General features: G+C 36.9%; 2 protein-coding genes and 1 pseudogene across 2 annotated transcripts in view; all 3 read right to left on the reverse strand.

Annotated features, from left to right (window-relative positions):
• Positions 1 to 3,803, reverse strand: part of LOC109054416 (smoothelin-like) — a 122,761-nt gene extending 118,958 nt beyond the window's left edge. Inside the window, exon 1 of the mRNA XM_042757144.1 lies at positions 3,416 to 3,803. Within this exon, the coding sequence (XP_042613078.1) occupies positions 3,416 to 3,466 (51 nt within the window). The 5' untranslated portion in view covers positions 3,467 to 3,803. The remainder of the gene's footprint in view (positions 1 to 3,415) is intronic.
• Positions 3,804 to 5,382: 1,579 nt separating this feature from the next.
• Positions 5,383 to 8,022, reverse strand: LOC109087463 (annotated as a pseudogene).
• Positions 8,023 to 11,653: 3,631 nt separating this feature from the next.
• Positions 11,654 to 14,771, reverse strand: LOC109087464 (iron-sulfur cluster assembly 1 homolog, mitochondrial-like). Its single transcript, XM_042757145.1, has 4 exons — positions 14,614 to 14,771; positions 13,058 to 13,111; positions 12,846 to 12,951; positions 11,654 to 12,445 (listed from the first exon to the last, which is right to left on the reverse strand). The coding sequence occupies exons 1-4, from the start codon at positions 14,692 to 14,694 to the stop codon at positions 12,297 to 12,299; spliced, it is 390 nt and encodes a 129-aa protein (XP_042613079.1). The 5' UTR covers positions 14,695 to 14,771; the 3' UTR covers positions 11,654 to 12,296.
• Between the last annotated feature and the right edge of the window lie 274 nt (positions 14,772 to 15,045).

Genomic DNA, 15,045 nt, shown 5'->3' on the forward strand with positions numbered 1-15,045 from the left:
ATCTATCTATCTATCTATCTATCTATCTATCTATCCATCTACTCTATCTATCTATCTATCTATCTATCTATCTAATTTCTATCTATCTATAGATCTATCTATCTATCATCTATCTTATCTATCTATCTATCTATCTATCTATTATTGCTCTATCTATCTATCTATCTATCTATCTATCTAGTCGGTTCTCGCTAATATCTATCTATCTATCTATCTATCTATCTATCCTAGCTCTGTCATGCTAATAAATCTGCTACAAACATGCTAGTCGGTAGTCACTCGCTAATCATGCTAAAAACATGCTAGCGACATGCTAGTCACTCGCTAATCATGCTAAAAACACATGCTAGCGACTTGCTAGTATCACTCGCTAATCATGCTAAAAACATGCTAGCGACATGCTAGTAACTCGCTAATCATGCTAGAAAACATGCTAGCGACATGCTAGTCACTCGCTAATCATGCTAGAAACATGCTAGCGACATGCTAGTCACTCGCTAATCATGCTAAAAACATAGCTAGCGACATGCTAGTCACTTGCTAATCATGCTAAAAACATGCTAGCGACATGCTAGTCATTTGCTAATCATGCTAGAAACATGCTAGCGACATGCTAGTCACTGCGCTAATCATGCTAAAAACATGCTAGTGAAATGCTAGTGACATGCTAGTCACATGCTAATCATGCTAGAAACATGCTAGTGACATGCTAGTAACTTGCTAATCATGCTACTGACATGCTGGTCACTTGCTAATCATGCTAGAGAAACATGCTAGCGACATGCTAGTAACTCGCTAATCATGCTTATCATGCTAGTGACATGCTAGTCACTTGCTAATCATGCTAAAAAATGCTAACGACATGCTAGTCACTCGCTAATCATGCTAAAAAGCATATTAGTGACATGCTAGTCACTTGCTAATCATGCTAAAAACATGCTAGCAACATGCTAGTCACTTGCTAATCATGCTAGAAACATGCTAGCGACATGCTAGTCACTCGCTAATCATGCTAAAAACATGCTAGTGACATGCTAGTCACTTGCTAATCATGCTAGCTAAAACATGCTAGCGACATGCTACTGTGACATGCTAGTCACTTGCTAATCATGCTAGAAACACAAACATGCTAGCGACATGCTAGTAACTTGCTAATTATGCAACATGCTATGCTAGTAACTAGCTTATCATGCTAAAAACATGCTAGCGACATGCTTTGCTAATCATGCTAATGACATGCTAGTCACTTAGCGAATCTTTAATTAAACTTCTTAAACTTTTCAAACTTGCTAAAAACTTCAAACTTGCTTTTTCAAACTTTTTTAAACTTTTCAAACTTTCCAAACTTTTTAAACTTTTCTGTTCAGGCTTTCTCAAGCCAACTTAAAGTTTGTCTTGACAAACTTTTTTATCTAGTTATTATTCTTCTTTTTCTGAGACTAAAATTTCTGACTCTAACTCCTCCTAGAGCTTTAACTCTATAGACTTCAAACTCAGCACAGCTCTTCAGACTGATCTCGCCGGGTGTGCTATATCTTTTCTAACTGATCAGACTTATGGTTTTCATAAAAATGAAGATTAAAAATCAAAAAATCCCATAGACTTTTATTGACGGAATGTTCAGATGAGCCAAGCTCCAACTGTCAAAATTCAAAACTAAACAAACTAAACCCCATTAGACTCAATCAAGCTTCGCTTCTATGTACTATTTCTAATCCATTTAAACTCATTCAAAACTCATCTATCTGTCTATTTCTATCTATCTATCTATCTATCTATCTATCTATCTATCTATCTATCTATCTATCATCTGACTGTTTCTATCTATCTATCTATCTATCTATCATCTGACTCTATCTATCTATCTATCTATCTATCTATCTATCTATCTATCTATCTATCTCCAGACTGTTTCTTTCTATCTATCTATCTATCTATCTATCTATCTATCTATCTATCTATCTATCTATCTATCTCCAGACTGTTTCTTTCTATCTATCTATCTATCTATCTATCTATCTATCTATCTATCTATCTATCTATCTATCCTAGCAACATGCTAATAATGTTTAGAAACATGCTAGTCACTCGCTAATCATGCTAAAAACATGCTAGCGACATGCTAGTCACTCGCTAATCATACTAAAAAACATGCTAGCGACTTGCTAGTAACTCGTTAATCATGCTAGAAACATGCTAGCGACATGCTAGTAACTCGCTAATCATGCTAGAAACATGCTAGCGACATGCTAGTCACTCGCTAATCATGCTAGAAACATGCTAGCGACATGCTAGTCACTCGCTAATCATGCTAAAAACATGGTAGCGACATGCTAGTCACTTGCTAATCATGCTAAAAACATGCTAGCGACATGCTAGTCATTTGCTAATCATGCTAGAAACATGCTAGCGACATGCTAGTCACTCGCTAATCATGCTAAAAACATGCTAGTGAAATGCTAGTGACATGCTAGTCACATGCTAATCATGCTAGAAACATGCTAGTGACATGCTAGTAACTTGCTAATCATGCTACTGACATGCTAGTCACTTGCTAATCATGCTAGAAACATGCTAGTGACATGCTAGTAACTTGCTTATCATGCTAGTGACATGCTAGTCACTTGCTAATCATGCTAGAAAAATGCTAACGACATGCTAGTCACTCGCTAATCATGCTAAAAACATATTAGTGACATGCTAGTCACTTGCTAATCATGCTAAAAACATGCTAGCAACATGCTTGTCATTTGCTAATCATGCTAGAAACATGCTAGCGACATGCTAGTCACTCGCTAATCATGCTAAAAAACATGCTAGTGACATGCTAGTCACTTGCTAATCATGCTAGAAACATGCTAGCGACATGCTACTGACATGCTAGTCACTTGCTAATCATGCTAGCGACATGCTAGTAACTTGCTAATTATGTTAGCAACATGCTAGTAACTAGCTTATCATGCTAGAAACATGCTAGTAACTTTGCTAATCATGCTAATGACATGCTAGTCACTTGCTTAATTAAACTTCTTAAACTTTTCAAACTTCAAACTTCAAACTTTTCAAACTTTTTAAACTTTTCAAACTTTCCAAACTTTTTAAACTTTCTGTTCAGGCTTTCTCAAGCCAACTTAAAGTTTGTCTTGACGAACTTTTTTATCTAGTTTTATTTAAAATACAACAACATAGTCGTTTTTAGTGTGACGGTTGAACGGACATTGTTAATTTGTAACCATTTTACAACAAGACACGTGCGCCTAAGCTCGTTTACACACGGTTTTATGATAAAGATGTGAACACTAGACTAGATAAACACGTACCTTCCTGTCAGAAACTAAAGTGATGCTGAAGCTAAAACCAATGTCTGTTAAAGTTCAAAGCTAAGAAGAGTCATATATCTGAGAGCTGAACTCACCAGACCGCGGAGCGAGCACTCGTCCATGCTGGAGTACCGCTTCTCGGACATCTCCTCACACTCTTTATCACGGGTTTGAATGTCTGGCGAGTGTAAAGTAACGTTAGTGTTAAAGAAACCGTCACATACCGGTACACATCACAGAAAGGCTCACGTCAGATACACTCAAGAGTACGCTGGGTCTCGGTCCGGTTAACTCGGGGAGGATGCTCTTTAATAAAGAAGCGACACGCCCGTCTGTGGTACAGCTTAATGACAAAAATAAATCCTTAAAATTAAAAGCTGTCCTTGTTAATGAACGGCAGCGGTTTGTTTTCACACACACTCCAACCGTTTCTCGCCTCACAGCAGCGTCAGACAGACTGCGTGCGCGCCGCGGGAGTCACGAGCGGCGATTTGAGTGGAAGCCCCGCCCCGCCCCTTATTCACCGCCAGCCAATAAGAGCCCAGCAAATTCAAAACCTCACACGCTCGAATTAGAACGTTAACGTCTGATTGGTGTAACAAACTAACACGTTGTTTTTTATTTTCTTTCAGCGGCACTGCGTCCTGCGACAGTCTAAAGTCACATTTACTTTCTCGTCTCATTTAATTTCCTCCACGCCCTGTCTGCTGACTAACCGACTTGTGCAAGACCTGAGGGGCCTGCGGCATAGAGAGAGGTAACTATATTTACAACTAGCAACCAAACAGTAATAAACTTCATCAAAATAATATTAAGTAGAATACAGGCAAACATATCAGTAGATGATTTAAGTACAGGTTTTTCAAATTGTCATCATAGGCAATATCACCATGACATTAGTTTACTTTATGACATCTTTTTTTTTTTTTTTTTTTTTTTTTTTTTTTTTTTTTTTTTAGGCAAAATATACAGTATTAAGGCATTTAAGTCTCTTGCATGGTATATTTTACTTTAGGGATAAAATAGTTAATTGAATATCAAAATCAAAAATTTCAGTTCTTATGTCAGAAACAGAGAATGTATGGCCACCCAAATTCTACGTGATCGATGCACATTCAGTCTTCGAAATACTAAAATGGCCAAAGGTTATTTTTAACAACATCCACGACTGTTTCATTCTGATCTGAACAGCACATCTGTATCTTTGAGCATCACAGATTATTTTTTATGAATCTGTCGCATGCTTTGCAAAGAGTCTGTTGTTATATTGTAAACTATATTAGGAAACCCATAGCCTGTGTGTGAGCGCTGAATGGCATCTCACATGCAGAGCACAGAGATGCTGAAAAATGGTCAGGAAAAACTCAACTATGACGCATAACTTACATTGCTTACATTGTAAGTGGAAGAAAATAATACCCAAAAATGACAATTTGCTGAAAATGTACCCTCCAAGATGCAGTTGAGTTTGTTTCTTCATCAGAACAGATTTGGAGAAATTTAGCATTACATCACTTGTTCACCATAAGAGTGAATGGGTGCCATCAGAATGAGAGTCCAAAGGCTGGGGAAAGCAATATTATGGATAGTGGATTGGTATTTTAGCTAGAAGCAATGGTTTGAAGTTTAAAACATCTTGATGGATTGGTTTCTTTTACAAACATTTAGATTTTTACTTCTCCAGACATTAACTGATGGACTGGAGTGCTGTGGATTATTGTGATGTTTTTATCAGCTATTTGGACTCTCATTCTTACGGCACCCATTCACTGCAGAGAATCCATCGGACTTTCTCTAAAATCTGTTCCCATGAAGAAACTAACTTTTTTTTTTCCTATAAAAATGTATATATTATCCTTTTAGTTAATAAACCTGTGAGATTTCATTAAAAATTCTAATTATCTTCTTGATCAGTCAATCCCATAATCACACAAATACAAAAAGATGATTCTGCATAAACATACAGTACATTTAAAATAAAACCTTACTTCTGCATAAATAATTTTTTTGGGGATAAACTGAATTTGACTGCATTCAGAGTTGTTTTATGTGTGTTATAAATCAAGCCTTTAATTCAGCATTTTGAGTTGTATGGAGTAATAAAGAGCATCAGAAAAAATGTAAGAGAAATTCTGCAAACAATCAGTTACTTTGCATTTTTTTTTTTTTATCAGCAGGGGAAGTACTGCTAAGTAATAATTTTCAATGTGCTCATTTTGTGGAATGAACTAATATAATGGTTTATAGTGATATGAAGTCCTGGACTGCATCTTGATTAAGAGAAACAACAATTTCAGATCTTCCGTGCACCGCTGAAACAAAAGCTGAGCTTCAAATGTTGGATACTCCTGAATACACAATGTCTCCAGTGTCTTTGATGAGCCAGCCTCGCTGTCTCTGGGCTGCACTGAATGCGTCTTCAGCAGATCTTTGGCCAGTTTCAAAGCACACAGCACAATCACAGACGGCATATACTTGTTAAATGTGCAGTCAGCCAAACCCAGTTCACACACTCTGCACTCCAACCATTTCCACTACTTCTCGGGCTCCTTTCATGCATTTCTGTCCTGTGTGGTGACCATCTTATCCACGGCTCCATCGGTCTGATGCCCAGTAGTGCAAGTGAAGTAGTCCAGAGAGAAAGCATGGGTAGGTGCAGCCAGTCTGAAACGGAGTCTGAGAAGGATCAGGCATTTGAGATTGCACAGCTGCTCTCTGGAAAAAGAATTGCAGCAAAGTGACAGATGTTGAGGTGAGCACACTTCAACCTGGAAAACACAAAAATCACAACTCACTCAGATTTACACCTTGGTCTGTTTTTGTAATCAATAGTCCCTGAAAAGTGTGTATTAGCCCTAGTGAAAAAGTAGCACATTAAAAGAACACACTTGAGTGTGATGTTTTCAGGCACTTAATTAAATAGTTACGATTAAATTAAAATGTATTCCAGTCTAAGTTCATATTAGATTTGAATTTTAGAGTTTAAGATTAAGTAGGACGTAAGTGCATACTTCTGTCTTTGAATCATTAAGTGTACTGTTAAATGTACATTTGTGGTAAACTAAAATACACTTTAATGTCATTTCTATTGAAACGTGCATGTCAGCTATTAAATTATATTTTCAGTTTGTAATGAAGTTGCAATTTAGTACATTTAAAATATATTGACTTTATAATATCAAACACACTACCGTTAAAATTATAATAAGTATACTATGTGCTTAATAAGTAATACGTGCTAAACAACACATCGAAATAAGTGTACTTGAATCTCTAAAACACAACAAAAGATTATAAAAACATAATGATTAAAAATATACTTCTAAGTGAAACTTTTAATTTGACATTACAGTGTAATGAACAGCCGTGAAAGTGGATTTTTATTTCACTAGTGTTATATTAACTTTAAGTACAGTATTTAGGTTTGAAGTATACTACAAGTGCACATTCAATACAAGTAAGTGCACCTCTTTTTCACAAGATATAGAGAATAGTAGCCAGTCGTAATTGTTAACTGATGAGTGAGAATGAGAGCGTGCTCTGCGTGACCTGTTTTGTGGCGATCAGCAGAGACTGGAAGCAGTCTGCAGCTACTGAGGTCATGATCAAGAAACAGTCCATGATATTAACAGCCAAACAGCACGCTTTGAACGAGAGTTTGAGCCGTCTGTGTACAGCTATGAGCCAGCTGACCGGTTTGCTGCGAGCCTAATCTACAGCAGGATATAAAAGATCACGTGGAAAATTAACAGAAAGAGCAGTAACATTATTGATAACAGTAAGAACAAATGAGAACTAATGCTTGTTTGCTGCAGCAGTGCACTGTAAAAAAACAACAACAACAAATGGAACAATTTACTGGTAATTTTCTGCCAGGACATTATCCATTTATTGCACAAAAAAAAAAATAAAAAAATTAGAAAATATAGGTAAAACACCTCAAAAAATAAAATAAAAATACATAAATTCCTTCATATTAATACTGTACATTGTGCCCTTTTTTTACAGTGTGGTTTTGTGTTGGTTTCAAAATGATTTTTGTTCATTTTCATCCTCCAAACTGAAATTCCATTATATATCACATCTTCATATATAAAGAAATTTAACTTTCAATCATGTCTTTAAGACAATATGCATGTTATATTATATGTTTTACTAAAAGGATGTAAGTTTTTTTTTCATGTCAAATCAGTAATATTGTGAAATATTATTACAATTTCAAATAGCAGTTTTCTATGTGAATATCTGTTAAACTGTACTTTATTTTCAGCATCATTCCTCCAGTCTTCAGTGTCACATGATCTTCAGAAATCATTCTAATATGCTGATTTGCTGCTCAAGAAACTTTTCTGATTATTATCAGTGTTGAAAACAGTTGTGGTGCCGAATATTTTTGTGGAAATACATATGTTTACTGTCACTTTTGATTAATTTAATACGTCCTTGCTAAATAAAAGTATTAGTTTGTTTCAATGATAATAATAATACAGACAGGATTTACCTGCGGCTGTCGCGCGAGGCAGGTGTACGGCAGGAAGTGTTGCTGGTTGTGTCTCTGGATGAAGAAGCAGCTCTCCTCCTCCTCCTCATCACACCCCTGCAGCTCAGAGCCCGAAGCCTGGAGGTCCTCCTCAAAGCCCGAGTCACTGAATGCGCTCATCGCGACCACAGCAGAGTCTCTACCGCCGCACATCCGGATCATGCTGCTGCACGTGCAGTGTGGGCAGGTGAAACGGTGCTTGTAAACGGGGTCTTTCGCGGGGGTTTTAGTGCGCACCTTAGGGCGCTATAGAGCCCGCGTACCCGCGTTACAATGACAACAGTCACGAGGGCTGCAGGTGCCACAGAGAACACTGACCGCGGCGCGCACACCTGAGGCGTCGCCTGATTTTTATATATATATATATATATATATATATATATATATATATTATATATATATAATATATATATATATATATATATATATATATATTCAATTCTAATGTATTTGCGCTTTTCACAATACACATTGTTTTAAAGCAGCTTTACAGAAAATGCATGTCTACATTACAGTTTAGAGTGTTCTTCCATCAGAAATGAATGTGTCCAAGTAATGTTCATTTCACACATGAACAAATCAAGATGATAGGAATATATATATATATATATATATATATATAGATATATATATAAATAATTTTCAAAAATAGTCATATTGAAAACCATCAATTTTAGCGCTCTTTGGCAATATTTAAAGAGTTAAAGAATAAGCTATAAAAACACTCCATAAAAACAGAAATGGTATTCACAAAAAATAGCATTTTAAGACAGTATTGTATTTCAAACAGATAAAATCTGTATTTGTGCTAATAAATAAATACGATATATATAGTGTGACTGGGATTGAAAAAGGCTTTATATATACTCAGAAACCGCTAGTAAAGTTTACAACTAATTACAATGATATGGCAAGCAACACATTTAATTTAATGTGAAATTTTGAAGACTGAATAGTATTTCCTTACTATACTAAAGATCCAATACAGGTCCTTCTCAAAAAATTAGCATATTGTGAAAAAGTTCATTATTTTCCATAATGTAATGATAAAAATTAAACTTTCATATATTTTAGATTCATTGCACACCAACTGAAATATTTCAGGTCTTTTATTGTTTTAATACTGATGATTTTGGCATACAGCTCATGAAAACCCAAAATTCCTATCTCAAAAAATTACCATATTTCATCCGACCAATAAAAGTAAAAGTGTTTTTAATACAAAAAAAGTCAACCTTCAAATAATTATGTTCAGTTATGCAACTCAATACTTGGTCGGGAATCCTTTTGCAGAAATGACTGCTTCAATGCGGCGTGGCATGGAGGCAATCAGCCTGTGGCACTGCTGAGGTGTTATGGAGGCCCAGGATGCTTCGATAGCGGCCTTAAGCTCATCCGGAGTGTTGGGTCTTGCGTCTCTCAACTTTCTCTTCACAATATCCCACAGATTCTCTATGGGGTTCAGGTCAGGAGAGTTGGCAGGCCAATTGAGCACAGTAATACCATGGTCAGTAAACCATTTACCAGTGGTTTTGGCACTGTGAGCAGGTGCCAGGTCGTGCTGAAAAACGAAATCTTCATCTCCATAAAGCTTTTCAGCAGATGGAAGCATGAAGTGCTCCGAAATCTCCTGATAGCTAGCTGCATTGACCCTGCCCTTGATAAAACACAGTGGACCAACACCAGCAGCTGACATGGCACCCCAGACCATCACTGACTGTGGGTACTTGACACTGGACTTCAGGCATTTGGCATTTCCTTCTCCCCAGTCTTCCTCCAGACTCTGGCACCTTGATTTCCGAATGACATGCAAAATTTGCTTTCATCCGAAAAAAATTCTTTGGACCACTGAGCAACAGTCCAGTGCTGCTTCTCTGTGTTCTTTGTAAGGCTGTGCTGCCGCTGGTGTTTCTGGTTCAAAAGCACACGCCTGTGCACGGTGGCTCTGGATGTTTCTACTCCAGACTCAGTCCACTGCTTCCGCAGGTCCCCCAAGGTCTGGAATCGGTCCTTCTCCACAATCTTCCTCAGGGTCCGGTCACCTCTTCTCGTTGTGCAGCGTTTTTTGCCACACTTTTTCCTTCCCACAGAGCTTCCCACTGAGGTGCCTTGATACAGCACTCTGGAACAGCCTATCCGTTCAGAAATTTCTTTCTGTGTCTTACCCTCTCGCTTGAGGGTGTCAATGATGGCCTTCTGGACAGCAGTCAGGTCGGCAGTCTTACCCATGATTGCGGTTTTGAGTAATGAACCAGGCTGGGAGTTTTTAAAAGCCTCAGGAATCTTTTGCAGGTGTTTAGAGTTAATTAGTTGATTCAGATGATTAGGTTAATAGCTCGTTTAGAGAACCTTTTCATGATATGCTAATTTTTGAGATAGGAATTTTGGGTTTTCATGAGCTGTATGCCAAAATCATCAGTATTAAAACAATAAAAAGACCTGAAATATTTCAGTTGGTGTGCAATGAATCTAAAATATATGAAAGTTTAATTTTTATCATTACATTATGGAAAATAATTAACTTTTTCACAATATGCTAATTTTTTGAGAAGGACCTGTAATCTTTATGTAAAAAAAATACATATTTAAAATAAAAAAATAAAAACTATTGTGGTTCATATTTATATTCATATTGGTTGTTTTTATTGTCTCAGTCACTAATTCAGATAACAAGAGCATGGGTTTACTACAGATAAAACCACAAACAGTCATGGTTGTAGTTAAATCATGGTGACCACACATTTACTGTGGTTTTGCTACTCTAACCACAGTTTAACCATGGTATGTGTAGTAAAACTGTGGTCATACAAATGGGCTAAAACACATGGTTACTACACTTTTGCTATAATAAAACGGTTATGTTTTTGTAATGGAGGGCACATATCCATGGAGAACAGATTTGTTTGTCTGTTTGTTCAATGAGGTCTATTCTGATGGTCAGACAGTTTGAAATGACTCAACAATCAAGTTCACTTATTTATAAAGCAAGACGTTACTTGAAGGGTGATATTAAGCTTGACAGTTTTTAAACATAGTGAAATGGGTTTAAATCATTTTAATGACTTATTTATTTATAGACGCTGGACTGTAGACCACGGTTATTCAGATCTGTGACAAATAAAACAAATAAAACCACAAGACTCTCTTCTAAAGACACAAGCCAAGCAAGCAAATGCAGAATCCAGGCAGGACGGATAAACACCTGAGTGATCAGGAAGAGAGAAGAGATCAATAACTACTGCAGCTGTGACGAAACCAAGAGTCCTTCCCTTCCGTATTCAGACAGAATAGTCCAGCAACAATAACTAAATCTCATCAGCTCCCTTCACATATTAATATATATCTGAGGGAGTCAGCAGAGCGGCAGAGTTCTTGTGTGTTGTGGCAGCTGGCCTTTAAGTTATCATCAAAGCTGCGGTTAAGATATAAAGAAAACAGATGGTGCAGACTGATCTATGAGCATTATTAGAAACACAAACATCAGTCTGGTTAAAGACACGGTTGTATTAAAACACTACGACTGGATTATTATTATTATTTTTTTTTTTTTTTCTCACAACAAATTCATTTGTGATCAATGATTTGGAAATCAATACATTCTGTATAGAATATTTTCTGTGATATAAAAAAAGATAAATTTTGGAATTAAGGTTTAAAATAGATTTTTTTTTTTTTTTAAATAATCATATTTACAGTCAAAAAATGGACTGTAATGTTAAGATGCAATGGGTCTTTACAGAAAACAGTGCCACATTCAGGACAATAAAGGCATTTAATTCAAGAGCAGGCATACTTGAGTAGAATGGAGGTTTATTTGTGCGTTAAAAGACAGTCGGAGGGTTTACATTGTTATGTACAACTGCATTTCAAAACTTGGCATCAGTTCCTGTGCTGCGTCTTATTACATGATTAAATGACAACAAGTGGCATGCGGAAAGTGCAAAGTTAATAACCAATCACTTAACATCAGGGAAATCTTTTACTATTATGTAGATGGTTATAGATTTGCACCAAATGTGCGCAAAATAGCCACGAGGAAGCGACTGCAGATTACTGTGAGGAGGAGGACGTGTTATGACATCCAGCAGGTTCGGCTCATCAGGATAATCCTCATATTCACTGGATTATCAAATATGAACACATATCAGAGCAACCCAAACTATTTATTACTCTCTAAGCACTAACATGGAGTGTAACTCTGAGTGGCATACGCATCAAGCTGCTCAATAAAGTGTGAAGTGAACAAATGAAACCGGTTAATGATCCTCTAACAGTGTGTCTGTACGCAGGGCTTCTGGTGGCAGCACAGGAAACAGGCCACTAAACATCAGTCTCTTCCAACGGCTCGCTACCCACAACTCTTCAAGATGGATGTTTGGATCTAGGATCTACTGGAGGTCCTGGAGGGCTCGAGCTCTAGGTGAAGCCAAAGATGTTCATATGTTGAAGCTCTCCCCGCAGCCGCACGTGCCTTTGATGTTGGGATTGTTGAACACGAACTCGCTGGAAAGTTTGGTTTCGACGAAATCCATCTCTGTGCCGAGCAGCGTCAGCTGAGCCTTCTTCTCTATGAACACTCTCACGTCTGGAGGAACAGAACAGACATCTAATCAATCACACGTCAACGAGGATGCATTAACATGATCAACGCTGACAGTTCTCTCAAATGCACGTTCTGTTCTGTTTTCAGCATTCAGAAATGTTTCTTGAGCAGCAAATCAGCATATTAGAATGATTTCTGAAGATCATGTGACACTGAAGACACTGGAGGAATGCGTCACAGAAATAAATGACATTTGAACACATTATAAAAGAAAAAAGATATTTTAAACGGTAATACGATTTCACAGTATTGCTGTTTTTTCTGGATTTTTAATCAAATAAATGCAGCCTTGGTGAGCAGAAGAGATTTCAAGAACATTGAAAAATCTCCAAACTGTTTTTTCTGAGCTGTAGTGAGAATGAGATGTAATTGCGATACTCACCATCTTGTAACACCTCCTCGTCTGATTTGTCTTTCTCTTTAGTATAGTTTAGTGTGTAAGTGAGGCCATTGCAACCTCTGGTTCGAACTCCAACCTTCAGGCCGATCTGTTTGAAGACGTGAAAATATATCATTCAAAAAATCAGACGGGAATAAAAATATATATATATACACATCACCGAGGCTGCAGAAGATAATGACTAACATACTCACATAATCTGGTTTATTCTGTAAAAGTTGTTTGACTTTATTCACGGCCGACGGCGTCTGAGAATGAAGAAAATACACCCCGTGATTATTTATGACAAATGAATGGAAGCATGGCATTATAATCATTTGAAAAAAATCACGTTGATAAAACACTCTCAGAAAAGCTGTCACTAGATCAGTATCTTTACAAAAAGTACACTTTTTGTGTTTAGTACCTAAAAAATGTGCATATTTAGTATCTAAAAGGTACCTTTTTTTCTGAGAGTGAATTGTCACTTGAGAAAGAAACGTTAGTTGCATATACAGCAAACGTAAACTAGAGCTTCTTTTGACAATAGCGGATAGTCAGTAAACGTCCAGGCAGATAACCAACTGGTTTAAGTCCTTTAAGCACCGGTCGATTGTGAGATTTTGGGCTATTTTACTTCCATAACATGTCTTCTTTTAGACTAATGGGGAAAAACATCCAAAATACACATTTAAATGTTTATTCCATCAATGTATTTTTGTACGTACACTATATTTCACTAGTTCAGCAGCCCTGAACTGTACACACACCAGACTCTTCTAAATTCACAGAGGGGTTTGTTCAGAAATCATTTGCACTGGTTTACATGCTTAATAAAAACAAGTGTTTTGTTCTGTCTGTTGACACGATTTTCTGATTTATGGAAAATCCAAAACCACCTCCGTGTGTCAACAAGAACTTTGGACCTGGCTTTATCAGATATGTTCAGATTTCTGCTCCGGAAATGATGCAAATTAGTGTGTACTTAATTAGATAATGCATCATTTGCATATTTAAACAAACACGTCAGAAACTTTGTCATGCCAAACAACTGTCAGGATGTACTGTGATTAATAAACAGTCAAAACTACGGTTTCATCTATTAGTTATAACATTTTTCCCCAATCCACCTGTGGTTTCTTGCTTCACGAGTGGATTCTTCACGTAAATCTCTACTGGAAGTCATTTTTAGATAAGAGCAGTTGCTACATGACTGCTTAGTACATAAAAACACACCTGTTTAGTATTACTAATCAGTAATAATATGACAGTTACTATCCATAAAACACCTCGTTACTTAGTTATTTTTGATGCCTCGATCCCTACTGATTTGAAATCTAACAATCCAATAATTCCTAGATTTATTATCATTATTTTTTAGGAATCAGGAACGCTTGGAATATGAAAAAGCTTACATTCAGGGGATGGAAATATTGCCATTGCACTGATTTTGTCACAGATGTGGAAGTTGTGGCATTACTTTACTCTGGCATTGCATGGCTTGCCCTCCCACTTCCCTCTGATCCAGATATAAATTATATTACTTTATATAAAATACTTACATAATCATTTCTTTTTTTTTATATTAAATACTTTCTTATTTATATTTAAATTATTTTATTTTTTTTTTTGTGTTTTAAAGTATAGCTACAATCAGCCGGCTAGCACTAGACGCATCTGTCACGCATGCTAAGCCGAGTAACGTCCGTTAGTGAGAACTCAATGCTTTGTACGGCTTCCTCGTCGTGTTTTAAAGTGACTTAGCACTTACCAGCATTAAAGCGGCTCTCGTTGGCAGTATTTTCCGTCTGCTGACCGCCCTCACCGTCGCCCGTGCTATAGACGCGGACATGTTGGAGTTACTTAAGCACTTCTGGTTCGGATGTAAACACCAGCGGTAATGCGCGGAACACCCCCCTCTACGGACGTACAGGATTGGCTGGTTTTTTGAGTGACAGCTCGTAAAGCCAATGAGTGATCGCTACTGTAGGCTTTAACACCATGTGACAATATGAGCGTATTACGCAATATATTATAATGTAAGAACGTCTAATTTTTACTTTTTGCGTCAAATGGGCATATTGACAGTGGGCCTTTATTTAGACTATTAATTGTTAAACTTGGTGATATAATTTAAATGGACAATTTCCAATACAAGAACTGGGCTTTTCTGTTTATTTAAGCTGTCCAAAACATGTGATAC

This window comes from Cyprinus carpio, chromosome A5, assembly GCF_018340385.1.
Source record: "Cyprinus carpio isolate SPL01 chromosome A5, ASM1834038v1, whole genome shotgun sequence".
Lineage (NCBI taxonomy): Eukaryota > Metazoa > Chordata > Actinopteri > Cypriniformes > Cyprinidae > Cyprinus > Cyprinus carpio.

Coding starts and splice junctions, on each gene's coding strand:
- LOC109087464 (XM_042757145.1), bottom strand. CDS start 14,694: ATGTCCGCGTCTATAGCACGGGCGACGGTGAGGGCGGTCAGCAGACGG. Junction 12,952..13,057: donor TACAGAATAAACCAGATTAT/GTGAGTATGTTA, acceptor GTCTTCAAACAG/ATCGGCCTGAAGGTTGGAGT. Junction 12,446..12,845: donor CGAGGAGGTGTTACAAGATG/GTGAGTATCGCA, acceptor CTGTTCCTCCAG/ACGTGAGAGTGTTCATAGAG.